Below are 14,578 nucleotides of genomic sequence, written 5' to 3'. Positions count from 1 at the left end.
GTCTTCTGCTGCGAGTCTGCGCAGATCCTCACTCCTTCCTGGCTCCAAGAGCTATCACTGACAAGGTACCGTATGCCAACTCGTATTTACTTTCGTTTGACTTTCCAAATTGTTGCTATGTGATGTAGTAACTGTACGGTCCTTTGTCAAAATCCACTGCTGGACGAAGGCCTCCGCATCACGGCTGCCACCCGTCCTGGTTTTGAGCCAGGATCGTTCTCGATTTAAAGGCAACGTCCTGGGAAATCTAATTGGACACACTGTGTCAGTCGGACACACTGAGTCAGTGTCTGAAACGTGTGTTTTTTTTGCTCTGGCAATGTATCCCATTGTCGGTGACGGGGAAAGTCGACGCAACGCTGTTTTTTTTTTTTCCCCACCGGAACATGGCTAGGGCCCTTAATGTATAAACTTCGGGTTGCTACAGTATGGCGATACTCGACTTCGATGTGTTTGTACGGTGTAAGATTGGCGATGCATAAGAGCCACGATTACCGTCTGTTTATCTCATAATCGTATCGTGATTATCGATACTTATTGATTGCTTTTTGAAATATTATATTTCTACTCACACAAAGTACGAAATCAACAACCTCAATAAATGAAAGTTGTAACTAAATCAACAGCTTATTTTCCATGCAAAATGATTAGAGTTGAAGCCATCTGTTTTCCGGAGTAATCATCAACAAGGTGGTGATATGGCGTTCACCACCTTCATAGTTCATTTCATTATTGAATGACTTTCTGGTGCGTCATACGCGACATCAAATGCAGTGGTTATAAGACCCGCGGCAGGTTTACGTTTGAGCGAACCGCAGTTTGAAGAACTTTAAAGTGCACCCTCGATCGCAATCAAAGCACAACGACGCAACATCACGATGCTACGACGTTGCGACGTTGCGTTGTGAAACATCGTTACAAATGTGTGGGGATTCATTATCGCGATAATCGTAACATCGTAACAACGAATGGCGTGTACGCATCGTGTGATGAATACGTTTTATTTTTTTGTTGCAGCAAGATCAGTAGATGTTTTATTGATTTATTTATTTTAAAAAAAACCGTTGTTGGTATTTGCAGAATAAGCTTGGCAGATACGCGTATCGGCCATCTGAGATAGGCTCTGACAGGGCAGCCCCTACCAAAGGTCAATGACAGGCACGGGGGAACGTTTGTTTAACGCTGGGGCTTTTTGAGGCAGAGAGCGGTGGTGCAGTGGTTAGCTCACTGCGCTACGAACCAAGCGACCTGCCTTTAAAGCTCCGGCCGCGGCTGATATCAGTGGTGAGTGATGAATCGGAACCGGTCCTACTACACCCCCCGCTGCCCCCCTGCCCCAACTCGCACCGACCATCGTGGTGAAGTATGGTCAAATAGCCCGAACGACCGAAACGGTATGGGGAGGACAATTCATCCAGCAGTGGATTGAGCAAGGACTCTAGGTCTTTTGCTCTTGCGTTACATTAGGAGGAGGATAAAGTGTAAGGAGCTGGTGATCGGGATGCGGATGAGGGAATGCGGCCAGGAAGAGTTTTCTCTGAACAACAGAGCTCAGCCGCGGACTGAAGTTAAACAAACAGCACAAAACTGAAAACCGGAGGGGGGAATTTCACCATTCTCGCTTGCGTGGGAGACCTCGCGGATACGTGTGTGCCGATGTGTGTGTGTGTGCCTATGGGTGTGTGTATGTGCCTATGTGTGTGCAGACCTGGTGGGGAGCGGTAGTGTAGCGGTTAGCGCGCTGCGCTGCGAACCTGGCGACCCGAGTTCGTTACCCCGCTCACAGCCAACACCCGGTGACGGCTATCTGAACCGGTCCTGGGCCTCCCCTAGGTCGACTCAGCCTCAAATTATTCCCCGGTGCGGTGTGTGAGCATCGCCACTGGGGAGACAAATGCGGCTGGGCGTGGTGTTGGCCACCCACCCCTTCGTGTGCCGTGCCGGCCTTCATAGGTTCTGCTCGCTCACAGCACTTGCCCCAACAGTCTGTGAAGGCCATAGGGGGGATCTTTGTTTATACCTGGCACGGTAGGGGGCCACAGGCGGTGCGTCGGCCAGTCATCTCAGTCAGTCGTCCCAAGGACACGGGGCCTTCAGTGAGTCATGGACCTCGCCTGTGGAACGAATTGCCAGGGGATCTGAGGGCTTCACAAATGCGCAGCAGTTTTTAGGTTGAATCTAAAAACGAATCTTTTGAAACTTGCGTTTACTTGAGATTCTTTGAGAGTGTTGTTTTTTTTTAATATGCCTTCGGTAGTAATTTATTATAATGCTATTTTGTTTTGTACGTAATTTGCTTTAATTCTTCTTGCGATTTAGTCTATTAACAATGTTTTTTTTTATCTGTACAGCACTTTGAATTGCATCCTTTGCACGAAATAGTGCTATAAAAAGCAAGACTTGATTGATTGATGGCACCTGGGTCTGCCCCGTGACCTCCTGCCGGCGGCGTTCAACACTTCAGGTGGCCTCAACGTGCACCTAGCCTGGCACAAGCGCCGTGGTGACATCACCGCCACTTAGTGGCAAATGGCAGCTATTGTTGTTGTGTACCTGGCGACCCGGGTTCGATACCCCGCTCACGGCCAACACCAGTGACGATTATTTGAACCCGTCCTGGGCCTCCCCTAGGTCGACTCAGCCTCAAATGAGTACCTGGTGCGGTATATAGTAAACATCGCCACTGGAGAGACAAAGACGGCCGGGCGTGGTGTTGGCCACCGACCCCCTCGTGTGCCGTGCCGGCCTTCATAGGTGCTCGCGAACAGCACTTGCCCCACCAGTCTGTCAAGGCTACACGGGGGATCTTTGTTTTTTGTGTGTGTGTGTGTATGCTACGATTTCTGAGACTATCAGTGGCACGAGTGGCATAGCGTGGTTGGCGTGAGCCCTGATGCAAGGCTTGACATGTGGCCCACCTGTCCAGTCCTTTCCCCCTGCACAACGCCCACCCCCCCCCCCCACCTCTTCACGGACTGGCGTCTGTTCGCCTTCGAGCCACGGGCCACGGTCCCCCGTGCAGCTGCACCGCCTGCACACTCGATAGCTACGCGATTGCTGATTAATGAATGAAAAGAAAAGTGAATTCAGTTCATCTGTGGGGAGATGACACAGTGGCAACCGTTGGACAGTGGATTGTAATGCGTTTTCAATTAGGAGGCGTGGGTCAGCGTCGTAAAAAAATATATATTTCCAGGATACCTAAAAAAATTCACGATGAGGGGCGAATATTGAACGCCGATGTTTATGCTGGTGATGGCGAGGATGGTTTCTGGCGTGCTTCTTGCAGGTGAAGATGAGGAAGCTGCTGGTGCTACTCCTCTTTGTCTCGCTGCTGGTGTATCTGACCACGGCCCAGGACCCACCGAGAGTGCGTATCTCTAAGTCACACACACTAATCTACACAAACAAATAACAAAGGTCCCCCATACATCCTTAAAATACTGTTGGGGCAAGTGCTGTTAGCGAGCATCCTATGAAGGCCGGCATGGCACACGAGGGGGGTGGGTGGCCAGCACCACGCCCGGCCGCCTTTGTATCCCCATTGGCGATGTTTACACACAGCACCACATACTAATTTGAGGCTGAATCGACCTAGGGGAGGCCCAGGATTAGTTCAGGTAATCGTCACTGGTGTTGGCCGTGAGCGGGAATCGAACTCGGGTTGCTCGATTCGTAGCACAGCGCGCTAACCGCCACACTACCGCTCCCCACAAAGGCAAGGACACACAGAGCCTCAAAGACACTCACTAAGTTACATACACACGCACACACAGAGGCTTAAAGACACACACACACACAACTCTTTATCACTGGTACATCCGAGCCAAGCTAGCGTGGGGCCTTTTACTTTACGGATGGATTTTCCGTGCCGGGCCAGAACCACACCGTGCTGCGCAGGCCTCACAAGACATCGGAAACTGGCTTGGGGCCAAGCAGGGCCAGGCGCGGGGCTAATGAAGCTTTAATCACTGTGAGGACACGGCGTCACCGCGTCGCCTCACGTGTGTCTCAACTCGGTGATTGTAAACTAAGGTTAAATGGAGCAAAGTTTTATTCAATTTGGGCACACAACTTGTGGTAATACAGACAGTGAGTTGATCACAGTGCCTCCCGTATCACATTTAAAATAAATAATTTTGAAATTAGTCCTGGATATCCTTTTGGAGGACCCTCAAAATCGGAGGTTCTAAGCTGCAGCCTTCTGTATTATTCCGGTCCAAAGGGCCAAAAGGTCATGCGGCCAGTAACAAACAGCACCGTGAAAGTCGTAATAGCTAAGAGCGTAACGCGTTTCTTGAATTGAACGACATAATGATGAGGACTTGTGGAAAATGGACGACGGGAGGCAATTCCAAAGTGCGACGGAAGAAGCAGAAGGAGAGAGAAGTGTTTGCGTGTAGCCTTCCGTGCGGTGGTAGAACGCGGTGTGGACGAGATGGAGCAGTCAATCTGGTAGGCCGAGTCCGTAGCACGCGAGCGATGAAACCGACGGGTAAAATTCCCACGAGAAAACAGCAGCCACGGTCGTCGTGATAGAAGAGTGATCAGGAGACGACTGACCACCGGTGAGCGAGTCCTGACCGTGCCCCCCCCCCACCCCCCTCCCACGCCATGCCCCCCACCCGTCTCAACCTCTCCCTCGCAAGGTGAGGAGACCCCGGCCGCCCCCCAAACCCAAGCGTCCACCCAAGAGGCCGGCCAAGCCGCGGGTGACCCAGCCGCCTCCTCCACCTCCTCCTGCAGCGACCGCAGCGGCGGCGGCGGCTCCCGACGAGGACCGTGCGGACGACGCCGAGGAGGACCTCACTCCGTTCCCCGACAAGATGCTGGCGCGCGCCCACGCCAACTTCGGCCTCGAGGTTTTCCGGCGGGCGGCGGCGGCGGCTGACGAGCGCAGCAACGTGCTGCTGTCGCCCGTCGCGCTGTCCACCTCGCTGTCCATGCTGCTGCTGGGTGAGGCCCCCGCCGCCGTGCGCACGCGTTGTCCGCGGCCGGCGTTGGATGTCGCGCGCGCGCGCGCGCGAGAACAGTGGCCACGGTAGTAGCGATAGAAGAGTGATCAGGAGGCGACCGGCCACCGGTGTCGTGAGCCCTCTGCGCTCCATATACACGTGGATATATGGAAATATTTTTTTGGTGAATTCACTACTCATTTTGATCTTTAAAAAAAAAACATTACAACAAAATAACAATAATGCCCTCTATCCCGGAAAAGCCTTGCCGAGTCTCAAGACTCTTTTTTACAGGAGGGTCCTGCCACCCCATTGGGATGTTTGGCCAATTCGCGTTCAAATAAGGAGCGTTTTACTTCGTGTGGGAGGACACTGAAGTGCCTGGAGAAAACCCCCCACGCAACACTCAGAGGTCCGCACGAGCGAGCCCATAAACCCACTTGCTGTACTGCCATATCCTGGCTAATGACGAGAAAGGTCGCACTCCTTACACACAAAGTGCTTGCCACAAATGAACCACAATGCCTCGCTGATCTCGTCAAGGAGCAGAAACCATCATCACGCGAACTCCGCTCATCCTCGTTGCCATCGAACGAAGACGGTCACTGCATTGGGCGCTTCAGATGCGCTTTTGTGGCCGTCTGGAACGCGCTTCCTTCCGGTATCAGAAAGCCACTAAAGCTATCCACTTTTACATCATCTGGATTGACAAACTCATTTATTTAGAACTGCCTTTTGTGTTTTTAGTTTGTTGTCCTTCCCCCCGCACCTCCGATTAGCACGGTTGGCTACGTACGGTGCAAAAGAAGTTCCACATACACACATTCGTACATAAAGCCCAAGCGGGTTGGAAGTTTTAACTGATCCACGAAAGCTTGGCTCCACGGTACCCGATCACGCTCGTGTGACGTCGGAGTGTGCCAGGCACTGACCATGTTCACCAACCATGTGGGAAATAATAATTAAACCCAGACAATCAATGGTGGATCAGCCTGCAATGATGGATGTTCGAGTCAGATGTCATCCGTGCAACAGTTAAGAACCTGGCAGGAGGGGGGAAGCGGTTGCATCAGCAGCACTGGCCGTGATGACCTTTTGAACTCCAAAGTTAATGGTTATTTTGTGCATACATTTATTATGCTTGTTTACCCAAAAGGGCTCGGAATCAGCAGGTTGCCAGCTCAATTCCTGTTTAGGGGGGGATTGACTTCAACCCATCATCCTCGTAGGGGTCGATAAAATAGTTACCACTCGGTGGAGAAGTCAACAGTGGTTTGTCCTTTCGGCGAGACCTGCCCCTGCCATGGGAATTGTGGACTAACCACCACCGGCTCAGGGGTGGTCTTTTTCTACAATTTCCCTCTGTTATTTAAATGGAGTGCCCGTAAATGGATATCTTCCTACATTGTATGTGCTGTGTATGCATGTTAGTGTGATGTGTGTACTTGTTGGGTCAATGTAAACTAAACTATTTTTTTTTACTAGGTATGGCCCACTTAGCGATGTAGCTCTTTTTCGGAGACGACCTGGCCACATAGATAGCTCAACGAAGTGACTTGTCATGTGCAAATGTACATAGCAGCCAAATAATCTAAACGCGTGAAAATTATAAAATTGAAGGGAGACACCGGAGGACCTGGAGAAAAATCCACACGTCCACGGTGAGAGAGAGAGAACATGTAAACTTCAAATACCCTGCAGGCGTCAGGGTCGGGATCGAACCCACAATCTCCTGTATACCAGCCAAGGTAGTTAACATCTCCTAGCCACCGTGATGATGATGATGATAGAGAGACACCGCAACCTCCAAATATACAGCAGGCGTCAGGGTAGGGATCGAACTCACGACCACCTGTATACCACCGCGACGGCCCAAAGTGCAGGTAAGAGAGGGAGCATTCGTTAAGGATGGGACGGCGCTCAAGGGTGGCGAGGGAGTAGGTGAGGACTGGGGTGTAGAGACGATGTGTCCATGAGCGAGTGCCGGTCGTGTCTCACGGCCATGGTTGCGCCCCCCCCCTCCCACCTCGGTGGGGCAGGAGCGGCCCCGGGCTCGAGCTCGTGGAAGCGGCTGAGCAAGGCGCTCAACTACGACACCGTCCAGCAGGGAGACGTGCACGACCTGCAGCGGCAGCTGCTGGCGACACTCGGCTCCGAGGCGAAGGGGCAGCAGCAGCACGCGGCGCGAGTTTACCTGCAGAGAGGTGCGTGCGCACGTGCTTGCGCGTGTCCGTGTGTGCAGAACGGTGGGCGGGGAGCGGTGGTGCAGTCATTAGCGCACTGCGCCAGGTGTGCATGTGTGTGTGTGAACAGTGGGGGAAGCGGCGGTGCGGTGGTTAGCGCACCGCGCTATGTATGCGCGCATGCGTTTGTGCGCAGCGCGGTGGATGGGTAGCAGTGGCACAGTGGTTCGCTCAAAACGTCGCCTATTATATTTAAATATTTCCCTAGTAAGGCCACTGTTATTAGCGCGTGTGTTTAGCGTTTGTTGTTAAGTGTGCTTGTGCAGCACTGTCCAATGCAGCAGCAGCAGTACCACCACCAACATTATTTGCCTTGCATTGGGAACGCTTCGAGTGAAATGAGTGTCCGTGCAAACCCACGCGTGTGTGCGCGCGCGCGCACGAGAGACTCATGCTGCTGTCGTCTGCACCGCCTCGCCCTCTTCCTCGCTCACTCCTCCTCGTCCTCCTCTTCCGCCACCGCGCACAGGGCTTCCCCCGAAGGAGGCGTACGTTGCCGACGTTCTCAAGTTCTACGGCACGGAGCCCAAGGTGCTGAGCGGCTCCACGGGCCGGGACCTGCAGGACATCAACGGCTGGCTCTCCCAGCGGACGAGCGGCGTGTTGCGTGACGCCGTGCCGGCTCTGCCCGCCGACCTCTCCCTGCTGCTCGTGTCCGCGATGCACGTCAAGGGTCCGACTCCCCACTTCAGCACCATGGCCAGCAGCTCGAACAATAATTATTTATTATTTTTACGATATATATTTTTATTTTACTAGGTAATGCCCACTGAGCTATATATGCTCTTTTTTTCAGGGGCGACCTGGTCATCACAAAAAATGGTTCAACGAAGTGGCTTATCATAATCACGTGGAAATGTATAGTGGCCAAATACTCTAAACGCACGACGTTGATTCTAATTGTGGAGGGGAAAAACCGGAGGACCCGGAGATAAATCCACGTGACCACGGGGACAGAGACATGTAAACTCCAAATATACAGCAGGCGTCAGCGTCGGGATCGAACCCACGACCTCCTGCATACGAGGCGAGGCAGTTAACATCTCCTAGCCACCACAGCGCCCAAATATAATAATAATACAGTGTAATCATAACACCTATTTGAGATCTGTATAGTCATGCCTAACGCTTAGAGGTAGCTCCGATTATCACGCTTGGCTACTACTCACGGTGCGAAAGAAGTTCAACATACGCACGTACGTAGAGAGCCCATCTGGAGGGGTGTTTTTTGGCGTACTCCTCCTTAACCCACACAGTACACGACCCTGCCGATAGGCTAGCCCTGGCGAACCTATTGCCGCTGCTGTGTGAACAGAACCGTTGGTCGGGGGGGGGGGGGGGGTGATTCAAGAATCTTGCACCATTGCGATTGAATTGCACCGGCAGCCTCCGGATTCTGAGCGGTGAGCACACCAAAGCCAGGACCGAAAGAGGAAGACTCCTTCACGATCCTGGCAAAATCGCCTGATGAAGCTGCCGCCTGTAATCACCAGCGAAACGCCACGGTGCTCGAATCGTAAACGTTCGTGCGTTAACTCTCCAGCACACAACCGCTGTGTGTTGGAGCAGTGACCAATTGGCGCGTTTTGTTTACCTGACAAACCTTGCGAATTGGCCGTGTCGGGTGGTGGCGGGTTTAACGACACATTTATATTTACGCGATCTAACTAAAACACCCCCCAGCTTTGTTATTTACTGATATAATGAGCCAAGAATGTCAGTGTGCCCGGCGCGTGACGTCACTCCACGTCGACCAGCCCCCCTCATTAATAATCATGAACAGGTCACGTCCTCCACATGGACCCCCCCTCTCATTAATAATCATGACCGGGTGACGTCACTCCGCATGGAGAACCCCTCTCATTAATAATCATGAGCAGGTGACTCCACTGCACATCGAACGGCCCCCCTCATTAAAAATCATGAAGAGGTGACGTCCTCCACATGGACCCCCTCCATTAATAATAATTAGCGGGTGACGTCACTCCACATGGGTGGGGGGGGCGCCTCCTCCCCCCTCCTCAGCGTCAACTCACAACCCTCACTACAAAATCAGAACCCTCATCACGTCACGCAATCTCCGTAACGCTGCTGTTGAGACATATAAGTAAAAAGGACGTCGTGATGAACAAGGGATTATAACCTTAAAATGAAATAAGTCTGTGTCAACCGCAGCCTTACAAATTGCACATGAACGGATGCAATGAATATCACGTCGCAAGTCTGCTTTTAGCTTGCAAGTTTCAGATTTACGGCAATACACCCGTCCTTGTACGGGCAAAAGGCTCCTGGATAATATTGGTCGCGAAAGTCCACTGCACGTTAAACAACGCGGAACCACTCGCGCCTCTGGGCGGATGTCTGCGGGAAATTCACGAACGCCCGATGGTGGCGCTCATGATTTTTGAAAGAGGAGACTTGAGCAGGTCTTTATTCTCGACGCAAACTCACACCGCACTTCCACTCGTCGTCCAAAGCCGACCCCGAACAGCAGTGCTCCCGTGACCCCTGACCCTTAAGCCGTGGCCGTGTGGTATTTGCGTGTGAGGATGTCCCGAAATAATCCTCTACAATTTCAAGACCCCGTTCATCGCTGCGGCGTCTCAAAAGTTCACCGTCGTCTCAAGGCCGTGGCGTAGCGCGGCCGGCATGAGCCCTGGGTGCAAGGGTTACAATGCCCTCCTCTGCTCAATATCGCTTGCTTCTCGTAGCCCAGAGCCTGGGCCCCTCCGGCCCGCCTATTGGAGTCGCACCGCGTGAACACCCGACAGCTGCGCCATTGGGGGAGGGCAGCGGTCAGAGCAAGGCGAATCGTGGGCCAAATCCCGGGTCCCGCGAACAAACGGGAGACACTTTTCAGCCAAAGCTGTAGCCGCACGTTAAAGCAGACGAAAGTAAAGCCGCCGAGTTGGACCGTGACTTTAACCATCGTCGATCTAGAAGTTTCCCAAGCGGAGGGGAATCCCGAAAAGTGAAGCTCATTAAACAGGGCCCTATAATCGACAATGATCATATAAAACAACGATCGACGCATTTTCTCCTCCGTTAAACATCAATAAGCTACCGACGGTATTGATGTTGCATGACCACGATGACCCGTGACTTCTCTCTCGCTCTGCTGCTGTCACCACCACCACCACAACCACCAACCACAGCCAAGTGGGCGCTGCAGTTCCCGCCGGAGGAGACGGCGCAGGGCGTCTTCCACGCGGGCGGCGGGAAGCGGGGGCCCGTGGCGCTCCGCGTGGCCACGATGCGCCGAGACGACGTTCCCATCCGCTACGGCCTCGACACCGAGCTCGGTTGCCGGGTAAAGCCGTCGGCAACTCCCCACCCCCCATGCCCTGCTTCCTCCCTGCCCTGCTCCCCTGACCCCCGACCCTGACCCTGACCCCGATCCTGACCCCGATCCTGACCCCGACCCCGTACCCTGACCGACAGGTGGCCCAGCTGCCGCTGCAGGGCGGCTGCAGCCTGCTGCTGTTCGTGCCGGTGGAGGTGACGGGCAACCTGACGGTGGTGGAGGAGAGCCTCACGTCCGAGTTCGTGGCCGACATCGTCCGCGCGCTGCACTCGGTGCGGGCGCGGCTCTCCGTGCCGCGGCTCGCGCTGCGCGACGCGGGAGACCTGGCAGGAGCCGTCAAGCAGCTCAGTACGACACACACACAAAGACCCCCCGTATAGCCTGTAACAGACTGTTGGGGCAAGTGCTGTTAGCGAGCACCCGTGAAGGCCGGCACGGCACACGAGGTGGGTGGGTGACCAGTACCACGCCCGGCCGCCTTTGTCTCCCTAGTGGCGATGTTTACCACATCGCACCAGATACTCATTTGAGGCTGAGTCGACCTAGGGGAGGCCCAGGACCGATTCAGATAATCGTCGCTGGCGTTGGCCGTGAACTCGGGTGGCCGGGTTCGTAGCGCAGTGCGCTAACCGCTACACTACCGCTCCCCCCCACACACACACAAAAGACAAATATCCCCCATATAGCGTTAGTAGCCCGTTGGGGCAAGTGCTGTTAGCGGACGAGTAACGAGGGGGTCGGTGGCCAGCACCAAGCCCACCGCTCTGTGTCCACCCAAGTGGCGATGTTTCACCGCCACGGGGTGCTCGCTCGAGATTCAGTCGTTGCCCGGTTCATTCGGGAATCTCGAGTCTGTTGCACTTGAGTAAAATCTCGTCGTAAAAACTCACCTTGTTTTAACGGGCTTTCTCCGCAACTCCAGCTTCACGCAAAGCGCTCTAGAGAAATAAAAAAAAACAAGTTCATTCGAGTGGCGGCGTTCCCACACCCAACTTTGTGTCTCTTCTCCCCACCCCCCCCCCCCAGCCGTCTGAGCCAGCGCGAGACAGTTGGCCAACAAATGACCTCCCGGAGGGAGCTCTCTTCCAGAGCTCGCCCGAGCCGAGGCAGTGGCGCCAGCGAGCGAGAAATCGCTCGGCTGCGCCTTTGCCACATTCACCACGGCCGCGCCTCGCCTCCCCTATCACCCACAGAGCTCGAGTCGCTGTTCTCGAGCGACGCGGACCTCTCCGCGCTGTCCGAGGCGCAAGTCGGGCTCGCCGTGTCGGCCGTGCGCCACGCGGCGCTGCTGGAGCTGGCCGAAGAGGGCGGCGGCGGCGGGGCCCTCGACGCGGCGGCCCGGGGCCCCGCCGAGGAAGCGCACGTCCACCGCATGGAGTTCTCCGTGGACCGCCCCTTCGTCTTCATGGTTCGGCACGACGCCACGGGCGCCCTGCCGTTGGTGGGACGCATCGTGAATCCCGCTGTCGCGTAGCCTGGAATCCTGATACCCCGGGAGCCCGACGGCCGGACAGCCCGATTGCCCAGTAGTCTGGTAGCCTGGTACCCTGGTAGCCTGACAGCCCGACGGCATGATTGCCCAGTTGCCTGGTACCCCGTTATCTTGACAGCCCGATTGCCCAGTAGCCTGATAGCAAGGCAGCCTGGTACCCAAGGAGCCTGGTAACACGGTAGCCTAACAGCCGACAGCCTGGTACCCCAGTCGACTGGTAGCCCGATAGCCTCATAGCCACTCAGCCTAGTCAGCCGGTCGCTTAGTAGCCCATTAAACCTGGTAGTCCGGCAGCAAGGGAGCCCAGTTGCTGGGTAACCCTGATTTTAACCGCTTCTGCTACACAAATCGCCTTTCGCTTCCCTTTGCTGCAGCTCGCCCAAGAGAAATCCCGTACATTTGACCTCGAGATAGTCACGTGGTGGTCCACTCATTGAACAAAGTTGTGTGGAGCGAGTGTGAGCCAGAACACATCGTGGGCGGGGAGCCTAATGACCCACGAGCCGAACACATTCCTCGACTTCATTGCCTATGACCCAGCGGCCACATGAGGAATCCCAGTCGAAAACAGCCCGCGAACGACATTTATCCATCCATCACTGGGTTGCTGGGCTCATAAAGTAGAGCGCTAATCACTGCACCACCGCTCCCACGCCACCCCCCCCCCCACACACACATACACACACAGAGGTGATGAGCTTAATTAACCGCAGCTGCTGAGAGGAAACACGCGCATTGATATTCTTCATTCAAAAACACGCGTGTTGTAATTTATTTAGAGTAAGGCGCTGACATTGCTACCACTGCTGTTTTATAAAAGTACTGATCTGCAGAAATTCTGTCGCACCACGCGGTGCTTTTGCCAGAATAAAGCTTCTCCACCACCACCCCCCCCCTCCCCAACTATTTGCTTACCGACGATTCTCCGAAACGCGTCTGCCCACGAGAAGTGCAAACAGGTTGCTGGATGCGGGCCGTCACAACGCGCTGCCCACCCTCCCCAACTCGTCGAGCCCCGCGCGATGTTGGCCGCTCCCCCCTCTCATCCCCGTGTGCCGGGGCTCGCACCAACTTTCGCGCGGCGCGTGGCAAAAATTTCTCCAGTCGGTGCCTGCAGTTTGGCAAACGTCGGAGCGAAATGCACGTTGGCATTTTTTTTTTACTGCGAACGAGGCAAAACTGCCACCAGCGTCACTGGTGACGCCGTGGACCCCGATCAAGCGCCGCTTTTCCTTTACACCCCACGGGGTTCTCCGATGAATTGGGAAGCGTGTTGAAGGCCACCAAATGAAAACCCGAGCTCAATAACGATTCCGCATTCGCCCCCCCCCCCCCCCCCAAGCAGAAATCTCACCGAATATCTCGTCTGGGTCACGAGCACGCTGTAGCGTGCACGCGACACAGCAGCCACGGCCAAATTCGAGACGCACACTGAACGTGGTGTGTCGCCGGGCGAATACAAATTTCCACGTCGCCAACTCGGCTGACACGAAGCCCTGGGTAATGGGAACGGTCCTCTTGGACCGAGTGCACGCGTACCTCAAGAGAGCTGGAACCATATTCCTGGTTCTTTCGGTAAAATCACGTAGAAGTTTAACAATAAAATAATAAAAAATATATAACAATAAAATAATAAAAATATAAAACAATAAAATTCTCACGACGTTTCGACTGCAACACAAGCAATCATCATGTGTGAAAACCACAGCAAGAAAATTTTAAAAAAGTGACGCTTTTTTTAACCATTCAGTTCATCCTGAGACCTCACCCTTTGGACCAAGAGCCCCCCCCCCCCACTCTATCCTCATCGAGCCTTGTCTTTTTACCTAGGGACAGGTATTTTCACTTTCTTGTCCCGAGTAGTGTGCTCCGTTGTTTGCAACTCGTACGCCATGATCTCAAGAAGTCGCCACTCGGAACTCGGAGCGAGCAATTGAACGGCGAACCTTTTCAGATGGGCTCTTGGAACGCGACCAAACAACCACTTCCGATGTCACTTCACTAAAACTCCACGGGGTGGTTAATGGTGCCCCTGTCATGCCCTGTAGTGTTTGTTGCACATAAACAAAATATTTACGGATCCCAAACCAGTTCAAGTGAAAACTAAAATCTATCGCTTTTTTCTTGTTTTGTTTGTCAAGTTATCGGTAGCAACATTTGAGAACCGAACCCTGCAGGCAGTGGCTTGCAGCCCATGAGTTGAAATCCACCAACTCGGGATTCGGACACCATCACCACTGCATATTAAAGCAGCAACCACCCCCCGACCCCCCCCCCCCCGTTTGGGGGCGATGCTGCTATGTGGCTGTTCCCAATTGCGTCGTACAATACAATTTGCGAGCAATATATCAACATTCGCAATGATCGATTATCAGGGGTCGGCAACATGCGGCTCCTAGGCTGCCCCCTAGCGGGTAGCCGTTTTAAAATAAACGTAAATCTTAAAACAATATTTTAAGTCAAAATAATTTGTTAAATATGGCAGGAAATGGGTCACTATGGAATGTAGTAACAGGTTTTACCCTTTTAACTGGCTCAAAAAACTGACACCTTTATTTAAGGCATCGTGTCTGCAATAACCACA

The 14,578-nt window shown here is 53.7% G+C and overlaps 1 protein-coding gene across 1 annotated transcript; it reads left to right on the top strand.

The window, feature by feature from the left end:
• The first annotated feature begins 1,223 nt into the window (after positions 1 to 1,223).
• SERPINF1 (serpin family F member 1) lies at positions 1,224 to 12,881 on the top strand. The gene is made up of 8 exons (XM_032967699.2): positions 1,224 to 1,284; positions 3,290 to 3,370; positions 4,650 to 4,956; positions 6,995 to 7,159; positions 7,668 to 7,871; positions 10,354 to 10,508; positions 10,640 to 10,850; positions 11,696 to 12,881. Exons 2-8 carry the CDS (start codon positions 3,296 to 3,298, stop codon positions 11,974 to 11,976), a joined length of 1,398 nt encoding a protein of 465 aa, XP_032823590.2. The 5' UTR covers positions 1,224 to 1,284; positions 3,290 to 3,295; the 3' UTR covers positions 11,977 to 12,881.
• The last annotated feature ends 1,697 nt before the right edge of the window (positions 12,882 to 14,578 follow it).

The sequence above is a fragment of the Petromyzon marinus genome, chromosome 38 (assembly GCF_048934315.1).
Source record: "Petromyzon marinus isolate PM22_M1 ecotype Great Lakes invasive population chromosome 38, UKy_Petmar_22M1.pri1.0, whole genome shotgun sequence".
In the NCBI taxonomy this organism is placed as follows: domain Eukaryota; kingdom Metazoa; phylum Chordata; class Hyperoartia; order Petromyzontiformes; family Petromyzontidae; genus Petromyzon; species Petromyzon marinus.
This window is presented reverse-complemented; position numbering and strand designations above follow the sequence as displayed.